This window comes from Thermobia domestica, chromosome 8 (assembly GCF_964235325.1).
Source record: "Thermobia domestica chromosome 8, izTheDome1.hap1.1, whole genome shotgun sequence".
In the NCBI taxonomy this organism is placed as follows: Eukaryota; Metazoa; Arthropoda; class Insecta; order Zygentoma; family Lepismatidae; genus Thermobia; species Thermobia domestica.
In genome coordinates this window covers 54,380,766-54,399,367 of record NC_137461.1, presented here as the reverse complement: position 1 = coordinate 54,399,367, position 18,602 = coordinate 54,380,766, and the positions used below count along the sequence as shown (strand labels likewise).

The following is an 18,602-nucleotide window of genomic DNA, read 5'->3' as shown; positions in this document are numbered from 1 at the left end:
ACTGGAACGTTAAAAAGAATGAGAGGAAGAAGAAGACTCAGTGGAAGCTCAACTGTTTAGCATAATGTCTTAGTCCTTAAAAATAAAAGAGAATCACGGTGCGAATTGAATACTTTCCCACACGGAGGATGAATTCACGGATATACGCTCAGATATCACACACACACACACACACACACATATATATATATATATATATATATATATATATATATATATATATATATATATATATATATATATGACATTGCAAACCGCAGGGTGTATAATTGTCGCAGCTACTTTATAATGTATGAGAGTCTACTAATTTTGGTGTAGAAAAATACGATTACTTCTTCCATACATGTATAGTAACCTTTGTGCAGCACATGAAGATATAGTTTGTGCGGTGTGATATTTCTTCAATTAGTATTGCAATCTGAAGTGGTAATAGATTTTTACCACTTCCGGTTGAGATAAGAGTGAAGACATCATACAGTCATAGTTGTTTCTTATTCTTAAGTATTAATTAATTGGGGGATTAATTGAGTCCAAGGAAGAACTTGTTGCTATCTATGATCATTTCTGTTCAGCAGCTATCACCATTAAAACCGGAAGTAGTCGGTTTTCTGCCAGATGAAACCGATTTTTAGTATTTATTGTGCTTTTTATTCCATGAGAATCAATGTTAAAACCGAAATTGATCATATTTGGAACTTTTGCTCCTACAAGGGGGTTAAGACAGAAATAGTTCCTATTCTTAGAACACTAAATCGATATTTATAATAATTGTTCTTGTTATTTCTTCCCATTTTTAGACTATATAAACATTAATACTGAAGCTTTTAGCTGTGGCCGATTTCCACTTCTTCCAGTTTTAGTAGAAAGAAAAGCATAAAGATGAATTATGCTTTCAGGATGCTTAATCAATTGCAGAAACTGCTACTCAGTATGTTATATAGCGATCAACGACAACAACTGTGTATTGTTCATTTGTATCTGAATGTGGATCATATGCATCAATTGTATCTATTAATAGCAAGTTCATTTATATTCCCTAGTAATATGTATTACCTAGTAATTCGTTTCATTAACCGCGAACTTGAATTTGTAATTAGAAAGATATGCTTCATTATACAAAACACGCAAAGTGGCCTGGAACGATTTCCATCAATTGGTTACATTTCAGTATGATATATGTCAGGTACTACTGCATACTCATCATGTTTAAAGTAGACAAAGATATATTAATTGGGGCGGAGATTATTACATCTAGATCTAGTTCTAAGAAGTACAGATATCTTTTCGTATGCTAATTAATGAATTTAACTTTCTTTGTAAGAATTAACAATCACACTTACAAACAACTATACGTAGTTTCTTCAAATTGTCAACCATTATGTGTTTTTCAACTTAGTAGGAAGTTGGAAAAAATACATAAAGATAGATAATATTATTATGGGTGAATAGTCGACGAAATAATTTGTCCTGTAAATTAGAATGAAAATTATTATCATTTTTTTTGTTTTTTTTTTTTGAGGGGAGGGCTGTGAATCAATCGATTTTTACGAGTTGTGTTTAAGATAGAAATATATACTTTTAACTTCAAACAGAAACTATAACTTATTTCCTTTTTTAAGACGTGTTTGTTCCCTTAATATTTTGCAAACTAATCGAACAGTGTTGACATTGATGAAATGTACTTCTTTACTTTAAATGATGTATGTATCTATCTTACTGACAAGTATTTTGAATAATGAAATACATTTTATACTTGACCATGACCTTTATAATCTACTTGCATGAACCTTACACTTCTAAAAGCATTTTTAAATTTTCCTTCATCTTTACTATTTGACTCACTTGTAGAAGTAATACTAGTTGTTGCTATAGCAAATTAATTAGTAAGTAATAAATATAAATATAAAGTCCACCACAGGTAATTTATGTGTATTTTAAGGCGTATATTTCTCCTGCAAAGATGCCGGATTGATAATATGGCAGAGCAACATTTTGCACACGACTATGAGACAGGAAGAACTTATCAGGCTGAAACACTCAAACTGGAGATTTTCGGCTGCTAGTTTCTGTGCAAGTGACATGTATCTCCACGGAGTTTTCATGGCAAGGTTGCGACCATGTGAGGTTTTGTCCACGCGAATTTTAGCTTTGAAACGTTTAGAACACACGATAATTCGGCCTCATAATTTTGGCAGTATACTAAAGTATCTCTTTATTTAGCACCAGTGTGAAGATAGACACTCTTTCATCTTGTGGTGATATTTAAAATAAATTATTAATCTTATTATTTATCGGAACGACTAAGAACAACATGTAATTGGCTTTAAAATCATTTTCTTCTTTCAGTCATATGATTAAACATATAACACGAAAAACATTCTGGTCTTTAGCAAATTCAGATAAATTGTTATCTTTGTTAAAACTTAATTCGTTTCATTAGAGGTAAGATCTTGTGATTTGTTCGGGACCATGCACAATAGGAAAGATATAAAAATAATTGTTGTGTTTAGACGTTACAGGTTTGAGAAGTGAGAACCAATAGTTTTGTGGAGCCATGAACTTATCACGCATCTTTAAGCAGAGTCTTAACATTATGAGAGATTGAAATTGTTTGTGAGGGTTAATTTTAATGAGTTTGAATAATATTCAAATAATATGTCTTGTGTCAATTTTTGAATGGTAATCATTTTATTAATATCCATTACAATATTCAAAGTTAATGTAACTTTTAACGAGAGAGGAATTATTGAACATTAGATCAAAGGTGTGGAACAATGTACTGAATAAGAAACTGGAAATGAAAGTGGCAAGTACCTGAGGTTCACTTACTTGTATTCTTACGTTTCTAGATGGAAACCATACGTGGTTAAATTAGTATAGATGGAGTTGCTTTTAATGTTGAATTATGTGAAACGTGCGATAAGTCTTATATTTGATTGTTGTTTGTAAACATATTATTGTCATGTATATAATATTGCATTATTAAAATTGATGAAGAACATTAATTAATGGTGGTTGTTTTGAAACTTGCTCTTATAAAAAAAGTTAAATAATTAGGATTTCCCCTTTTTGTGCACAACACATTGAATAAATATTCAGTGAAATAATATGTGAAAATTCACATTCAACTTGCCTCAATTTATAACTTTTCTTTAATATATGTTAAGTCATTCCAATGTCCAGTTAGAATACTAGCTCATACCTATACAACATATCAGGAAGAAAGTTAGAAAGAGAAAGAAAATAGCACATATCCTTACCGTCACTCGGAGATCTATTTCTAAATGGATTCCATTTACGATTTCCAGGTACGTCTCCGTCATCATTATCTCCTTCAATCACGACGTCTCCGTTTGCTCCCTCATTTGCCCCACCATTTGCACCACCATTTGCTCCTGAATTTGTCCCACCATTTTTTCCTGAATTTGTCCCACCATTTGCACTTCCATTCGCTCCTCCGTTACCCTGTTTTCTTAGCATTGGATTTTGCCTTCCGTTTGCACGTGTGCCTCCGTAACCTCCGTTATCATACACGTCGAAAAAGTTTGCATCATCCATATGCAATTTCTCATCTTCCGTAAAAGAAAACCCAAATAGAATAAGTATCAAAGACAGTGTGAGCCTCGCATTGATTAAAGACATGATCCTAAAATTACAGAAAGAAATTAGTTTTCGAAGTATATAAATATATGAAATGAGAGCGAATTATTTTACACTTTTTCAATGTCTGGTCTTTTAGAAACTACATAATATTAAATATTGTCCTATATGTATTCTTATGGTATTTATGTGTTCTTTTAGTACTATAGCAAGATACACTAAAGAGTTTTATTGCAACAAATGCAATGTCCTCCCTTTGTCACTAACTTCTTAAATGAGTGTTAAACTCTTAACATTTCATATAAGTGAAAAAGATGTCTACTTTCGGCTTTGTGGTTGAGGCAAGAAAAATCCGACGTTTTTCGTATATTGGAATCACAAGTATTACAAAACAAATGATGAAAAAATCCTGAAACAGATTTATATTATCTATATGGTATAAATAAATTATATATTCATCTAACAATACCATCTGCATTGTAATATTAAATAAAGTTTCATATTTCCTTTGTTTTAATGTTATCAAAAATTAAGTGAATGAAAGCTGAAATGTTCGTTGTACAACCATTGAGATATTTGAAAAATCATATAAAATGTTAAACTATTCAATTGCTATTACAATTTAATTTTTATATATGTAATAAACTAATGTATCAATATGCCGAATACCTGATGCGTTCATTTCTTGCAGAGCAAGAATAGGGTTATTTAAACAATGGAAATTGTATACTTGAACGACGATGTATCCTTATAAATGCAACTAAATAAACACAATAGAATAAAAACCAGAATCCAGCTAGAACTAGATAATTCAAAATTCATTTTAAACTGTTAATACTGTTTTCTGTGTCGATGATACATGTAATGCCAATACGTTTCTACATAAACTATCTTTCTAAAAAAAAGAAACATTACAAACTTCTGAGAAACTTGACCACTTGTTTCTAATACGAACTTTACACACAAAATTCCATCTTTTTAACATAGAACTCTATTGATACATAGTACTTTTGTCCACCAATAATAATCTCCCATCTCCATGATAGGATACAAATTCTACCTAACACAAACAACATGGGAAAAGAAAACTGCCTGTGGACAGTAGTTATTATGTTAAAAATACATCTGAAATTTATTTATTTATTTATTTATTTATTTAAGAAGAAGAACACAACAGGTTATTCTACCCAATTACAGTGTTCATACCAGTGTTACATAGAATATCTATAATATATTTGCGAAATCTATTCTGACCCATACTATGTATATCCAGAACATTTTTACATTTACTCATTTGTTGTAGACTGCACCCATCCTCCACCTTGGTGACTGTTTTGTTGCATTTGTTCGAGATTTCTTACAATAAAAGAAATTTCCATTGCCCACACGTATGTTTCCATTGGGTACCCTGAGATGAAAGGCAGAGACCAAATCCTTACTATTTAATTTGTTATTTAATATTTTGTACAATAATATCATGTCATTTAACACTCTTCTGTGATTGATAGACATTGTGTTAAAATTTTCATTAAGAGAAGTACTATTTTCATATGTGGGGAAGATGCCTGTTCTCTTGTACACCAGAAACCGCAGAAATTTATTTTGAACTCTTTCTATTCTAATAGAGTGTTTCTTCGTGTGGGGGTTCCATATAATAGACGCATATTCTAATTTTGATCTAACAAATGAAAAATATAATTTCAGTAAAACATTCGACTTATTAAATTCCCTTCCCATTCTCAAAATGAATCCAAGATTTTTGTTTGCGTCATTTACAATTTGATTTATATGATGCACAAACGATAGTTTGTTATCATATATTACACCCAAATCTTTGATAGTTTGTTCCCCCTTTAACTCTTTACCATCTATCCCATATTGAAATTTAACAACATTCCGTTTCTTAGTGAAGGACACGGTTTTGCATTTATCTGAATTTATGTTTAACAAGTTGCTCTTGCACCATTCTTTTACTCTGTCTAGATCCTCCTGCAAACTGACACAGTCCTGTGCTGTTGTAATTCTCCTATATAATTTTAGATCGTCTTCATAGAGTAGTTTATGTGATGTTTTAATACAATTAGGAAGGTCATTAATGAATATTATAAAAAGTAACGGCCCTAAATTAGATCCTTGTGGGACTCTAGAAAATTGAATATATTCAAATGATCTACAGGATTTATAAACTACATATTGTTTTCTGTCCATCAAATATGACTTCATAAGATCAATTAACTGATCAGAAAAGTTGAGAAATTTAAGTTTATTCACTAACAACGTGTGGTTTATCTTATCAAATGCTTTCGCAATATCTGTATAAACTACATCTATTTGATTATTACTCTCCAATGTATCAACTAGATGGTCAGCGAAGACAGCGAGATTTGTTACGGTGGATCTGCCAGGAACGAATCCATGCTGATAATCCGATATTACTGGTTTAATGTGGTTTTCAATGCGCTTATAAATTATGCTTTCAAATATCTTTGCAAATGAGTTTAGAATAAAAACCGGCCTATAATTTTGAATTTCTTTACTGTCATTATTTTTAGGAATAGGGCAAACTTTGGTAAGTTTCCATTTTGCTGGAAACGTGCTGGTTTGGAGATACAAAAGATAACTTCGATTTGATCATACAAAAATATATAGGGAAGATAACTTTGAAATTCATTAACCGTTCTCCTTGAAAGGAGAATTTAAAAATTTGTTTATTATAAAATTTTGATTTTACTTTTGGTATAAATTTCGAAATTTCTCGTCATACATATAGTGAAATATGTATTAGTAACAAATACTAATATTTGATTGGTTTTGTATATATTATTATTAGTAATATTCCTTTTTTGCAACTCATTATTATTACCGTTATTGTTGTTATTATTACGAAAGTAAGTAAAGTTACTTCATTTCGAGAAAAGAAACAAACATGTAATAACAATTGAAGTACAAATTACTTCTTACAACATTACATCAAAGCTTTGTTAAGGTGGACAAATTGTCAATTACTGTGAGATGGAGGGTAAACTATTGATTACATATAAAATCTTGAGAAATACCACACAATTTTCTGTGAGAATATCTTTTGAATCAAATAATGAAAACTTTCGGAAGGAATTCAATCTGGGATGAATGAACAGTCTAGTAAACAAAAGAAAATCCTAAAGAACAATTTGTCAAGGCTTTCAAATTCTAGTGTTAAGACGTTTAACAATATCATACGTAGGAAACACCAAAGGAAACATACAAAGAAATCTGAGAAAAACGCAGGAATCATATTTCTTTAATAGCTTACTTATATGACAGCATTTTTCAAATCTACCTTTTGCAGTTTTTCGTCAGTGTTCTCATTACAGTAATATAGCTTATTTTATTTCATCATCGGTTTAAATCCCATTTTTTCAAGCTATGTTTAATATTTCTTGAAAACGTTTTCCATATCATTAAGTTTAACATTCACTAATTGTCTACATATTTTATCAACCATCAATTCGTTTCACGGTAGTATAAATTATATTTTTAGTAATTCAAAAGTATGTCTCTGAAACTGTCATTATTATCAATAGTCTTATCTAAAATAAGAAACTTCTATTGATAATAATGTGAAAATGAAACTATAAAAACATTAAACTTTGATTAACCTTGAAATAATATATTATGAAATTTTACTAAAACATTATTTCCGTGTTTATTACATTATATTTATTTATTTATTTATTTATTTATTTATTGAAACAGAACACAACAGGTATTATACCCAATTACAGTGTTCATCTTTCATGAAATAATATATTTACAATTTCCCTTTTAAACCTTGTGAGGCAATCAGCGTAAATATCTATATTATTTGTCATTTTTAAGAGTCTGTTGTAGGTTGCACTAATCCTCCATGTTGGCGACTTATTTAGGATATTAGTCCTTGCTTTTGCACAATAAAATAAGTTATAGTTTTCTGGACGTGTTTTTCTACCTGGAACGTTTATTTGAAAGCTCGAAAGCAATTCGTTGCAGTCTAGCTTATTAGTAAGTACCTTGTACAAAAATATCATGTCAGATAACGTTCTTCTTTGTTTGAGAGTTAGAGTTTCAAAATTCCTATTCAATGAATTAGTGTTTTCAGTTCTTGGGAAAATGTTTGTTTCCTTATATACAAGATATCTAAGAAATTTGGACTGGATTTTTTCTATTTTTAGTGAGTTAATTTTTTTTATCTGGGTTCCATACAAGCGTCGCGTATTCGAGTTTGGATCGAATGTAAGTTTGATATAATTTATGAAGTGTGACAGGTTTACGAAACTCCCTACTAATTCTTAGAATAAACCCAAGATTTCTGTTCGCTTCATTTATTATGTTATCAATATGTGGTTCAAATGTAAATTTCGTATCATACATTACTCCTAAATCATTGACAGTACTTACAACGGGTAGTTGAGTCTCATTAATTGAATATTTAAATTGCACTGGTTTTTTACGTTTTGTAATACTCATGATTTTACATTTACTAATATTTACATTCAATAAATTACTTTGACCACCACTGGATTAATTGCACCACTGAATTTATGTCTTGTTGAAGTTGATTACAGTCATTTATGGAATTTATACATCTAAAAAGTTTGAGATCATCGGCATACAACAGTTTGTGGGAATACGTTATACATCTAGGAAGATCATTTATAAATATTACAAATAGTAGTGGACCCAAATTTGATCCTTGTGGAACACCAGATAGTTGCAAGTATTCGGTTGACTTGTATCCCTTATATACAACGAACTGCCTTCGGTCTCTCAAATACGACTCGAAGAGCCCAATTAACTCTGCGGAGAAGTTAAATTGACGAAGTTTCTCTATTAGTACCTTGTGATTTACTCTATCAAATGCTTTCGCAAAATCGGTGTAGATAATATCTACTTGACCACCTTGATCTAGGGTTCTTGCTACAAAATTGTTAAGAATACTGAGATTTGTGACTGTCGATCTACCCTGGACGAAGCCATGCTGGTATTCTGAAATTGATAGTTTTATATGATTTTCAATCCGTTTATAAAGAATAGATTCAAACACTTTAGCAAAAGTACTCAATATTGATACAGGCCTATAATTTTGAATATCTTTACCATTATTAGACTTAGGAATGGGACAGACTTTTGTTATTTTCCATTTACTGGGGAATTTACAAGTAGAAATAATTAGGTTGAATAAAATATAGAGTGGAAGTAGAAAGTGTTCTTCACATCCCTTTACTATATAATCTGGAATACCGTCAGGTCCTATCGTTCCTTTCCCCTTCAGTTTTCTTATTGCTTTTCTAATTTCAGTCATCTCAATGTTTAGAATCCTTAATTTGTCCAGTGTCTCATATGAGCTGTTACTATTACTACTGCTATCCAAGATATCTTCGTTATTATAGACTGACTGAAAATATGTAGCAAATGAATTTGCAATCTCGTCATTACTAACTAATTCTTGGCTATTGTATGTCAGCGTGTTACAATTAAGGTGTTGGGTCTTAGTTTTAACAGAAGTCCAGAGCTGGGAAGGATCAGTTTGTAACGTGTTTTCTGTATTCGCAACAAAGTTACTATATTCTGTTCTAATTTCTTTTTTAAGTTCATTTCGTAACTTCTTAAATTCTAGTAAGTGATAAGCTATATTTCTGCTATTGTGCTTAATTGCCCTGTGGTGATGGGCTTTTGTTTTTATTTTCCTAATTATATTCTTAGTAAACCAAAACGGGTACTTTCTATTTACCTCTTTCTTGAGAGGAATGCACTTATCAAAAATATTACATATTATATTATAAAATGATTCTGTAGCCGTATCAACATCAGAATAACAGCTAAGGAATGTCCAGTCAATATTTTGAAGTTCAGAATAGAGTTGCCTAAAATTAGCTTTTCTAAAATTATATGTGCTGATATTACTTTTTTTGTTTATAACTAATAATTTGCTTAGTTTTACTGTTATGGATAATGCTGGGTGGTACACATCCTCCTTTACTAAAGGAAATATGTCCCTAGTGACTGTTACGCTGTCTAAGTTCGAAAGTACTAAATCTAAAGTTTTTCCAAGATTATTCCTAATATTATTGAAAGATGCTATATTGTACAGCGACATTATGTAAGCATTGATATTTGGCTGAGGTATTCAGAAAATTAAAATCTGTGCCTGTGATTTCTGGTAAGTTAAAATCACCAAATAAGAGGATAGTGCAACCTGGCTGACATTTTGACTCTATACCTTGAAAAACCTCTTCATACTGCTCTATCTTTGAATTAGGTACAAAATATACAATACAAACATATATGGTCATTTTATCAGTTGTAATCTTTGTTAATATACAATCTGTACTTATTTCAGTGCAGTCTATAGCAAATATATTATATTTTTTCAGCACAGCTAGTAACACTCCCCCTCCCCTTTGTTTCCTTGTTTCTTTTAGATTTCTATCACATCTAAACACTGAATATCTGTCATCAAAGAGTTCTGTGTCATAGTTGTCGCTTTTCAGCCACGTTTCACTTATTCCAATTATATCATAGTTTGATGACAAGATATTACAATAGAAATTGTACGTTTTGGTCCTCACCCCCCTAGCATTTTGATAAAAGATATTTAGGAGTGTGTTGGTGTCTTTTCTTTGTCCCTTGGTATTTTCAACTTTCACTTCTTGCAAATGACCAGATTTTTCATGCTTCACTTCCTTACCTTTGCTTAAGTCCTCTCTATGTCAGGGCATGACCTTCCCCCCTCGACCTCTTGTAGCTGTCAATCTTGTGTTTCTCCTACATAGTTGAGGAAATGACGCATCATCACCTGTCCTTGAACAGTGATCCATTTGCATTGTTTCCAACTCACTTGAACCACCTTGTGAAGAAAGTTCACTCTGATCACACACATCACTAACACTTTCCAGCTCTTCTAAGACAAATGGTTTATTATCAATGTACACTTTATCAAATCTTAAGAAAGCGCGTTTACCTTCTTCTCTGGCTTTTTTCATGTGTACCGTCAGTTTCTTTCTCACTTCACGAACACGCGCGGAAAAGTCCTCAAATATTATAGTGGGAGTCCCTTTTGCCTTATACGCACTTCTTAAAATCTCTAACTTCCGTTTATATGAGAGAAATTTCACAATAATGGGCCTGTTCCTGCCTCTGCCTAGTCTATGCGCTCGCTCAATATCGTGTTCCGAGAGTTCAATTCCGAGGCGTTCTTGAACAAACTGTCTCACTGCATTCTCACAATCCTCCCAAGTTTCATTGTTCTTCCCTTGTAAGTTTGTAAAAATTAGATTGTTCCGTCGCGAAAAATTCTCAAGCCTATCTATTGTATTTCGATTCATTACAATTTCTGCCCTAAGTCTTTTATTCTCCTCTTTCACCTCTCTTAACTCACTCAGTATATGAGAGTAATGCTCAATATATTGTCGCTATCATTGTTTAAAATACAGGTTAATGCTAATATTAAGAGAAACGATTAATCATATGTACGTTTTCGAAGTCACAGGACCAAAGCCCATCTCAAAGATTTTCACCGGTCTTTAACGGGATTCTCTTGCGAAACATGGTTTCTTTAAACGGAAACGCGAACTCTGCACCACAATTGATGTCAAGTATAAGAGGAAAATTGCTAACCCTACAGCAGAGGAGAGACAAACAATATACTTAAGGAACCTGAGTAGCGTTCGTCAACAAAGATGACTTGTAAATGATCTGCAAAATTTGATATGGTTTGCAATACAGAACTATATAAAGCAAGACTTAGAAACATGTATATATTGAACTACACTTATTCAATAATAATTGGGTAATTTATTGTATAAGAGGAAGAAAGCAGTTTTGGCTGTCCGTGAGGTGTTCGACCCAATAAAAAGACTTTAGAACTATATTATTGGGTGAATTTGTGACCTATAGTAGTTTTTGACCTAAAACTTTTACTGTGAGATAGAAAATAATCCTCTATATGTGACGATACAGGCAGCCATAGACTGCAGACGGTAGTTTGAGTGTTTTCCTTTAACAACGTTGTGAAAGGGTTTCCCCTTCTCTGTAAAAAGCTTTGAGTTAAGGAAATAAGTTATTTTTGGCAAGATGGGACAGCTGCCTTTATGTCAGTACTATAATATATTTATAAAATATTACCTGAATCTACTGGATTGGTGTGTTTGCATGTGCTTGCAGCACCACTTGGATAGCCACCATGAATCCAAGATCTCGTATCATGTGTCAATACACGGATTCTTAAAGGGTGTTGTGGTAGAAAATAATTCAACTGATGATCGAAAGATGGTGTCGAGTAAAGTTTCAGTCGTGATACGCCCATCATTGTCGTGAAACAGTGTCGTGCATGTCCTGTTCATATCATGTGTTTGTTGTTTAAATGACAGAGTGATCCCTTAGATAATTAATAGTTGCTGTCAGTTGAGAATATCACAAATTCATTAGCACGTATAATAACATTAGCAAATATTGCAGATTATATTTACATATCTTTTTCACGTGTGATAGAGATACATACACTCAACGTGAATGTGCATATTAACTACACAATTTGAAGACATTTACTGAGAGATTCCGCTCATAACTGTAACAACAACATTTACAAATGTTGAACAAAATATAGTCAACAGTTTGGCGAAGGGTCGTATCTCAAAATCTCAATATCTCAGAAATAAAGAAAGAAGCCTAATTCCATAGAGGAGAGAAGAGTTAAATAGGCAAATATTGATCAATAATTCCAGATATTTATTACCTGGAAGAGGTGACGAGTTATTACATATTTAAGAGTTTTCGTGTCTAGGTAATTATTAACACTTTATTTATGTCAAGAAAGTGAGATTTTGAGATACGACCCTTCGTCATATTGTTTACCATATATTTTAGCAAATGAATTCTAAATTATTTAATGCAGAGAACAGAATCTTACTTTGAAACATTTCTACGTTTTATTACTTATTCTATGTATTATCTGTCAGGAAAGTAAATGTACACCTATTTTTCGAGTCTGGCATTCCTGCTCTCCATCCGTGGAGAGTATGAGAATTAAATCAATCAAATGTTTACTGAGGGGCAAAAAGAAAAGTTTAATCTAAATAAGACATTGCAGAGGGACACAAGCTGTGAATACGAATAGTGCATAGTGTAAATAAAGGATGGCACCGAAAGAGAAAGCCAGAAAGAGCTGTTAAACTTAGAAAAAAAGAGTAAAAATTGTTGAAGTGGGAACATAAAACACAAATACAACAAATACGCCGACAACTAAACATCCACCATGCCATGATCTTGCTGTAGTGGTTAAGGTGCTGGCTTACAAATGCAAAGGTCGCCAGTTCGAATCTTCGGTGAGGACATTTTCAAATTTTTTTCTTAATAACACATGCAGCTCATGAGAGATGGTAAAAGAGGTTGTGTTTAGTCTTTCGTAGCAATTATTATTGGTAATGTATAGTACTGATAATACTTTTTGTCTTTGCGTATTGCTTTTATTCTTTTCTTCATTTCAAAAGAGAAGAATATCCGAACAAATGCCACCAAAATTCCTCATATTTTGAATGTAAACGCCATTTGCAATTAGTAAAGAATAAAAATTGAACGTTCCGATGTAGCTGCAAAAAGTAAAAAGAAAAACATGGAAGTAGACCATACTCATGGTTATTAAAAATACAATTTCTACATGCCTTACACCTCCCGACTACGTTTCTACGTTAGCAAGTAAGAGGTTTGTGTTTAGGTCAGGCTGGTCAATACGTTTTGCAAAGGGGCCCGGTTTAGCTCTGACGCACCATAAGTCCGTGAAGGGAGCAAAACACTTTTTCTCTCTCCCTCTGTGTGTCTATTTATCTATCTATCTGTATATACATAACGCTATTTGTGAATGCCATAACCACCCTAATATTCAGCGGATTGAGACGAAACTTGGCACAAACATTAATTGTTGAAATATCTTGATGAGTTCGTTAACCAGAATAATCAGATGAAAATGTTCAAAATGGCGGCCCTTCAAACTCTCAAAAATTTCCAAGGGAACCAAATTTCGCCCATAAATGGGTATTCAGAAAGTTTGAATAACTTTTCCTCTTTTACTGAAATATTTGTGTGCAGAGACTTATTGAAATATTGGACCCGATTAATCGCATAAAGAATGTTCACGCCCTTTCGCTACGGTCAGGCTTTTTTTTTTAAGAGGGTTATTTTCGTATCGGAACAAGATGATTGTTAGTGATGATATGAAATTACACATTGAAAGCGAAGTAACTTGTGAAACGTGTTATTTGAAAGAATAATATAATAAATGTGCTTTCCCCTAACACAGAGAACTGTAAATCATGTATTTCGAGTTCGGGGGCGCGAAGGGCGAGGAGTGTTACTTGATTTGCTTTTTAGTAACACATTGCATTGCAAATAAAGGTAGGCAACATTAGTGGTAAGTAAAATAATAATAATAATAATAATAATAATAATAATAATAATAATAATAATAATAATAATAATAATAATAATAATAATAATAGGTGTTGTTTGTGGCAAGGCAATATCTTCCTCAATTCTTCTTCAAACGTAATAATTGTAACGCCATATCTCCCTTACAAACAAAATATTAGCAATTTATATCGAGAGAACGGGAAATTGTAGAGTGATGGGAGCAATGTTGGACAGTATGCACTCATAGTAATCAGAAAAATAAGCGATTTCAATGCAAAATGAACGAAGAGTCATTGTCATGGGTAGTCATGGAGCCACGGCAGAGCCCTCTTTAGGCAAAATGTCGATAACTTACATCGAGAGAACAGGAGGTGATAGTGAGATGGGACCAACGTTGGACACCGTGGACCCATAAGGAGCATCGAAAAAATTAGGGGGGCGGGCGCCAGCCAGCCTTACTTATTTCCACATAATAATATAAAATTATATTGTCGAAATACACGCACGAGTTAGCTAGTAATATTTCATATTATTATTATTATTATTATTATTATTATTATTATTATTATTATTATTATTATTATTATTATCGACAGCGTCTTTTCATTACGTGTGCATGTTTGACATGAAGCCAAAGAGAAGATTCATCATTCGTAGAAAGAATAAGAGTAGTCAGTTACTTTAACTGTGAACGACAGCGAAAAATACGAAAAGAGTGATTACCTGTAGCCAGGGGCGGATACAGGGAGGGGATCGAGGCGATAGCCCCCCAGAAGAGGGAAGTTTTTCATTATATATATATATATATATATATATATATATATATATATATATATAACCCATCTCAAAGTTTGGAGCCCTCAAAAGTAACAGTATGACAACCCACCGCCACCCCCCCCAGAAGTCGGTCCTGGATCCGCCCCTGCCTGTAGCGAAAAGAAACAATACTTTCTCTCAAATGGATAAAAAATCAAGCCGAGATAGATTCGAACTCGCATGGACGGCGCGAAAAGTCAGTGCTTTGTCCATTTTTTTTCTTTAACTGACTAACCGAACGTGTTTCGGTAACTTACTTATTGCTAATTTTACTTGCTTCACTCGTTTAACTTGCTTTTTCTAATAACTTATAACGACAGGGACAGGAACACAGAAACATTGAGGACAGTTAAAAATCATAGATGCTCTCCCGCCGGGAATCGAACCCGGGACACCATACACCAAAGGCGCACGTGCTAGCCACTAGACCAGCGGGGAGGGCACTGTTCACTCTCTGTGTCGTTAGGGATTACGACCACTGTATTGCCAGCTATCACTTCTGTGGGTTGTATACTATGATCACATGTTTCTTCTTTGCTGGAAGAGTTAAACCTACATTCTATGTAATACATGAGGTATTTAGACCTACATGCTCTTCATATAATGTAATAAATGGGTCATGCTGGGAAGAAGAAAAAGAACATTCCTTGGACAAAACGGAAACTATTGGCATCAGAAATATTTATCTACGAGGCATGCGCAGTGGTATATTTCAGAATAGTTACTGTTTAGTTCAGTAAACGAGGAAAGGGGTATAAAAAAGCAAATATGTCGCGTCAACGAGATCGACCAGAGTTGACAGAGGCGGAGCGGATTGATAATTGGTTCTTTATTCTGTAGTAGATCGTATCACAACTTTACGGGAGAGCAGAGAAAGACTTACTAACGCTGTCATATATTAAGCTTTAGTAACACGATCATACAGACACAAATGGATGTAACTGTGAGTACTACAACTTGGATTTAACGAAAGCCGTTTAGATATTCAGTGGTTTGCAGGGTTGTATAAGACACAAAAAGTTAAGACACAATACAATTCTTCATACCCCAGCTTCCAGTAACTAGATACATGCAATTTCTGGATAGATACTGAAACTGCTGTCAGATTTTAATACATGATGTATTGCAGGATACATAATGCTTTGCATTACTTGTTTGTTTGTAGACAGCTACTAGCTTAGTGTTCTGAAAGATTGTGTATAAACTAGGGATAGTCAATTCCGGAATTATTACTTTTCGGACTCCCGAAAGTAAAATCGGACAAATTCCGGAATTCGGAAAATTCCGATGTTGGAATAATTCCGGAATTCGGAGAAATCCGGAATTTAGAAATTTCTGATTTCGTTTACATTCCGGAATTCGGAAAAATTCGATTTTTTCGAAATCCGGAGTTTTTCTCGATTCCGGAATTTTCTAACTTCCGGATTGTTTCCGAGTTCCGAAATTGTTCTGAATTCCGGAGTGTAACCGAATTTCATAATTTTCCGAAATCCGGAAAGTGAAAATTCCGCTTTCCGAAAAATGAATTTATTTTGGTTAATATGAATCGTGGCGGAAATAAGTCTTTGACCAGGTAATGGCGACTTCTTTGAAAGAAATGGGGTGTATGAGAATTCAATCTGTCATATTTGTATTTTCCTTTGGAGAAAAAACAAACTTGTGAACCAACGGTTTAAGAACAACTCAAGTTATTAATGTAAATTTGCAAGCGGAGACAAAGAAACCTAACGTATCCAGACTAAAAACGAATCTTTTACCGCGTAGCGATCGCGGTTCAGTGGTCAAGGTGCTTGTGCTAATGCACCTTGTACTTTTTTTTTTCTTACTTTAGGATTTTTGATGGCGATTGATCAGCGATAACATATGTTTTATTATATTCAGATATTTGAATACTTGGATGTTTCAATATTTGAACTATCAAATCTTCAGGAATAATAATAATAATAATAGTAAACTAATAATAATTATTATTATCTCGTAGAAGATTAAAAGCTAGGAGCTAATTATCGCTCAGGTCATACCATTACAAGCAGAAACGTGACATTTGGAAAGAATATTTCGCTTTGGTTTAATGTTGCTCACGAGAAGAGGAGTTTCTCATCTCGTTTCTAAAACAAATAAAATAACATGAGAATTAACATTTTATATTCGAGACGGGTCAAGACTAACTCAAAATTTTCGTCTCTGTTTGGAGATGAGAATCGAGACGAGACGAAAAGTATCATAAACATATCCCGTCTTGTCTCGATTCTCGAAATAGTGTTTGTCCATCCTTTAAGTAGCAATTGCTCTGTAGACTGAATCTCATAGGCTATTTCGTTACATTATATTTCAGAGCTCATTGAATTATTCTCTGTGTAGGTATTTTGTATCAAAGCTTTTATATTTACCTCTGAATATCCTAAAAATTAGTTTATTATATGCCTTACTGTTGCGTGATATTCAGTTATATTTATTACAGTTATTTTCCTTAAAACATACAGTAGAATACTTTCTACATGAAAGTTCAATGGAACGTTGTTTAAAATGTTGGTAGTTGCAGAGGTGTGTCTTGAAGCAGTAGCGTAGCCAGGATGTGTGTTTGGGGGGAGGCCAAGTGCTGTTATAGGCACATATAGAAAAATTACAAACAAAAAATATATAAACATAAAAATATATAAAAAATTACAAACATCAAAGTACCAAAGTACATTGTCGGACCTCTTTGAGGCGGGCTGCCCCTCCGGGCCCCCCCTTCCATACGCCACTGTCCTGAAGGTACGGAACCCTTTCCCCGAAATCTCTACTTTTAAGTAAGTTTTGCCAAATTTCAACGGCAAGTTTTAAACTTTTATTATTATCATTATCATTCTTCTTCTTATTATTATTATTATTATTATTATTATATCAACACCGTGTATAATCTTTAAAAGATATACGGTTTGTATCTGAATAGTAAAAGCTAATTGACTGTCGATCTCGGTCGTCGAGAAGTCTTCAGGAGGGAAGGACATCGGTCACGTTCTGGGTTTGAGTTCCGAAGGGGCAAGTTTTCGGGCTCGAGCCAAAAATTGTTAAAAGTTATAGGCTTCAGCCAAACATGTTCAAAACAGCTGGGACCGGGTTTATGCTCCTCAACGGCTCGAGTGGCTCGGCTTACAGCTCATTCACTATCGAACCGAACCAAGAAGTGAGCCGAGCCAACAGCTCACACAACCGAGCCGATTTGAGCCATCGGCTTAGTTGAGCTGAATCCTAACGTGCCGATGGACTAATTTCAACTTAGCTGGTTTGAACCGGTTCACATGAGCCGAGTAGGGGACCCATCCCAGCCGAGAAAGCTCGAACGATCGGCTCAATTGAGCTGAGTCGATGGCTCGTTCCAACATTGCCAACAAAAATTCGACAGTACAGGTCTCAGCCTTGATTTTAAGAACAACAGTATATACTTATATTGGTGATTACGACATTTGAGGCTGTCTCGTAATAATAAAAAAAACCTTGTCTTCTCGTTACCTAGACGAGACGAGATACACAAAAATTGCCCCACGAGATGCACTCAAATTACGAAACGAGACGCACCCCTGTCGTGAGCAACACTACAAAGTATTCCACATTAGTGCTTACATTTCTCATGGCTTTCCCTTTCCAGTCTAATCAGGCCATTATTTAAAAAAGAGTTAAAACGAGCTGAACGAGCGAGCGAGCCATTATCAAACTCGACTCAACTCGAAACTCGCCCTGGAAAACAGCTTGACCTTGACCGCTACGCGGTAAACGATTCG

General features: G+C 33.6%; 1 protein-coding gene across 1 annotated transcript in view; it reads right to left on the bottom strand.

The window, feature by feature from the left end:
• The window catches only part of LOC145691737 (uncharacterized), a 54,508-nt gene that overhangs the window by 20,894 nt on the left and 15,012 nt on the right, over window positions 1–18,602 (bottom strand). Inside the window, exon 2 of the mRNA XM_081767068.1 lies at window positions 3,261–3,646. Within this exon, the coding sequence (XP_081623194.1) occupies window positions 3,261–3,642 (382 nt within the window). The 5' untranslated portion in view covers window positions 3,643–3,646. The remainder of the gene's footprint in view (window positions 1–3,260; window positions 3,647–18,602) is intronic.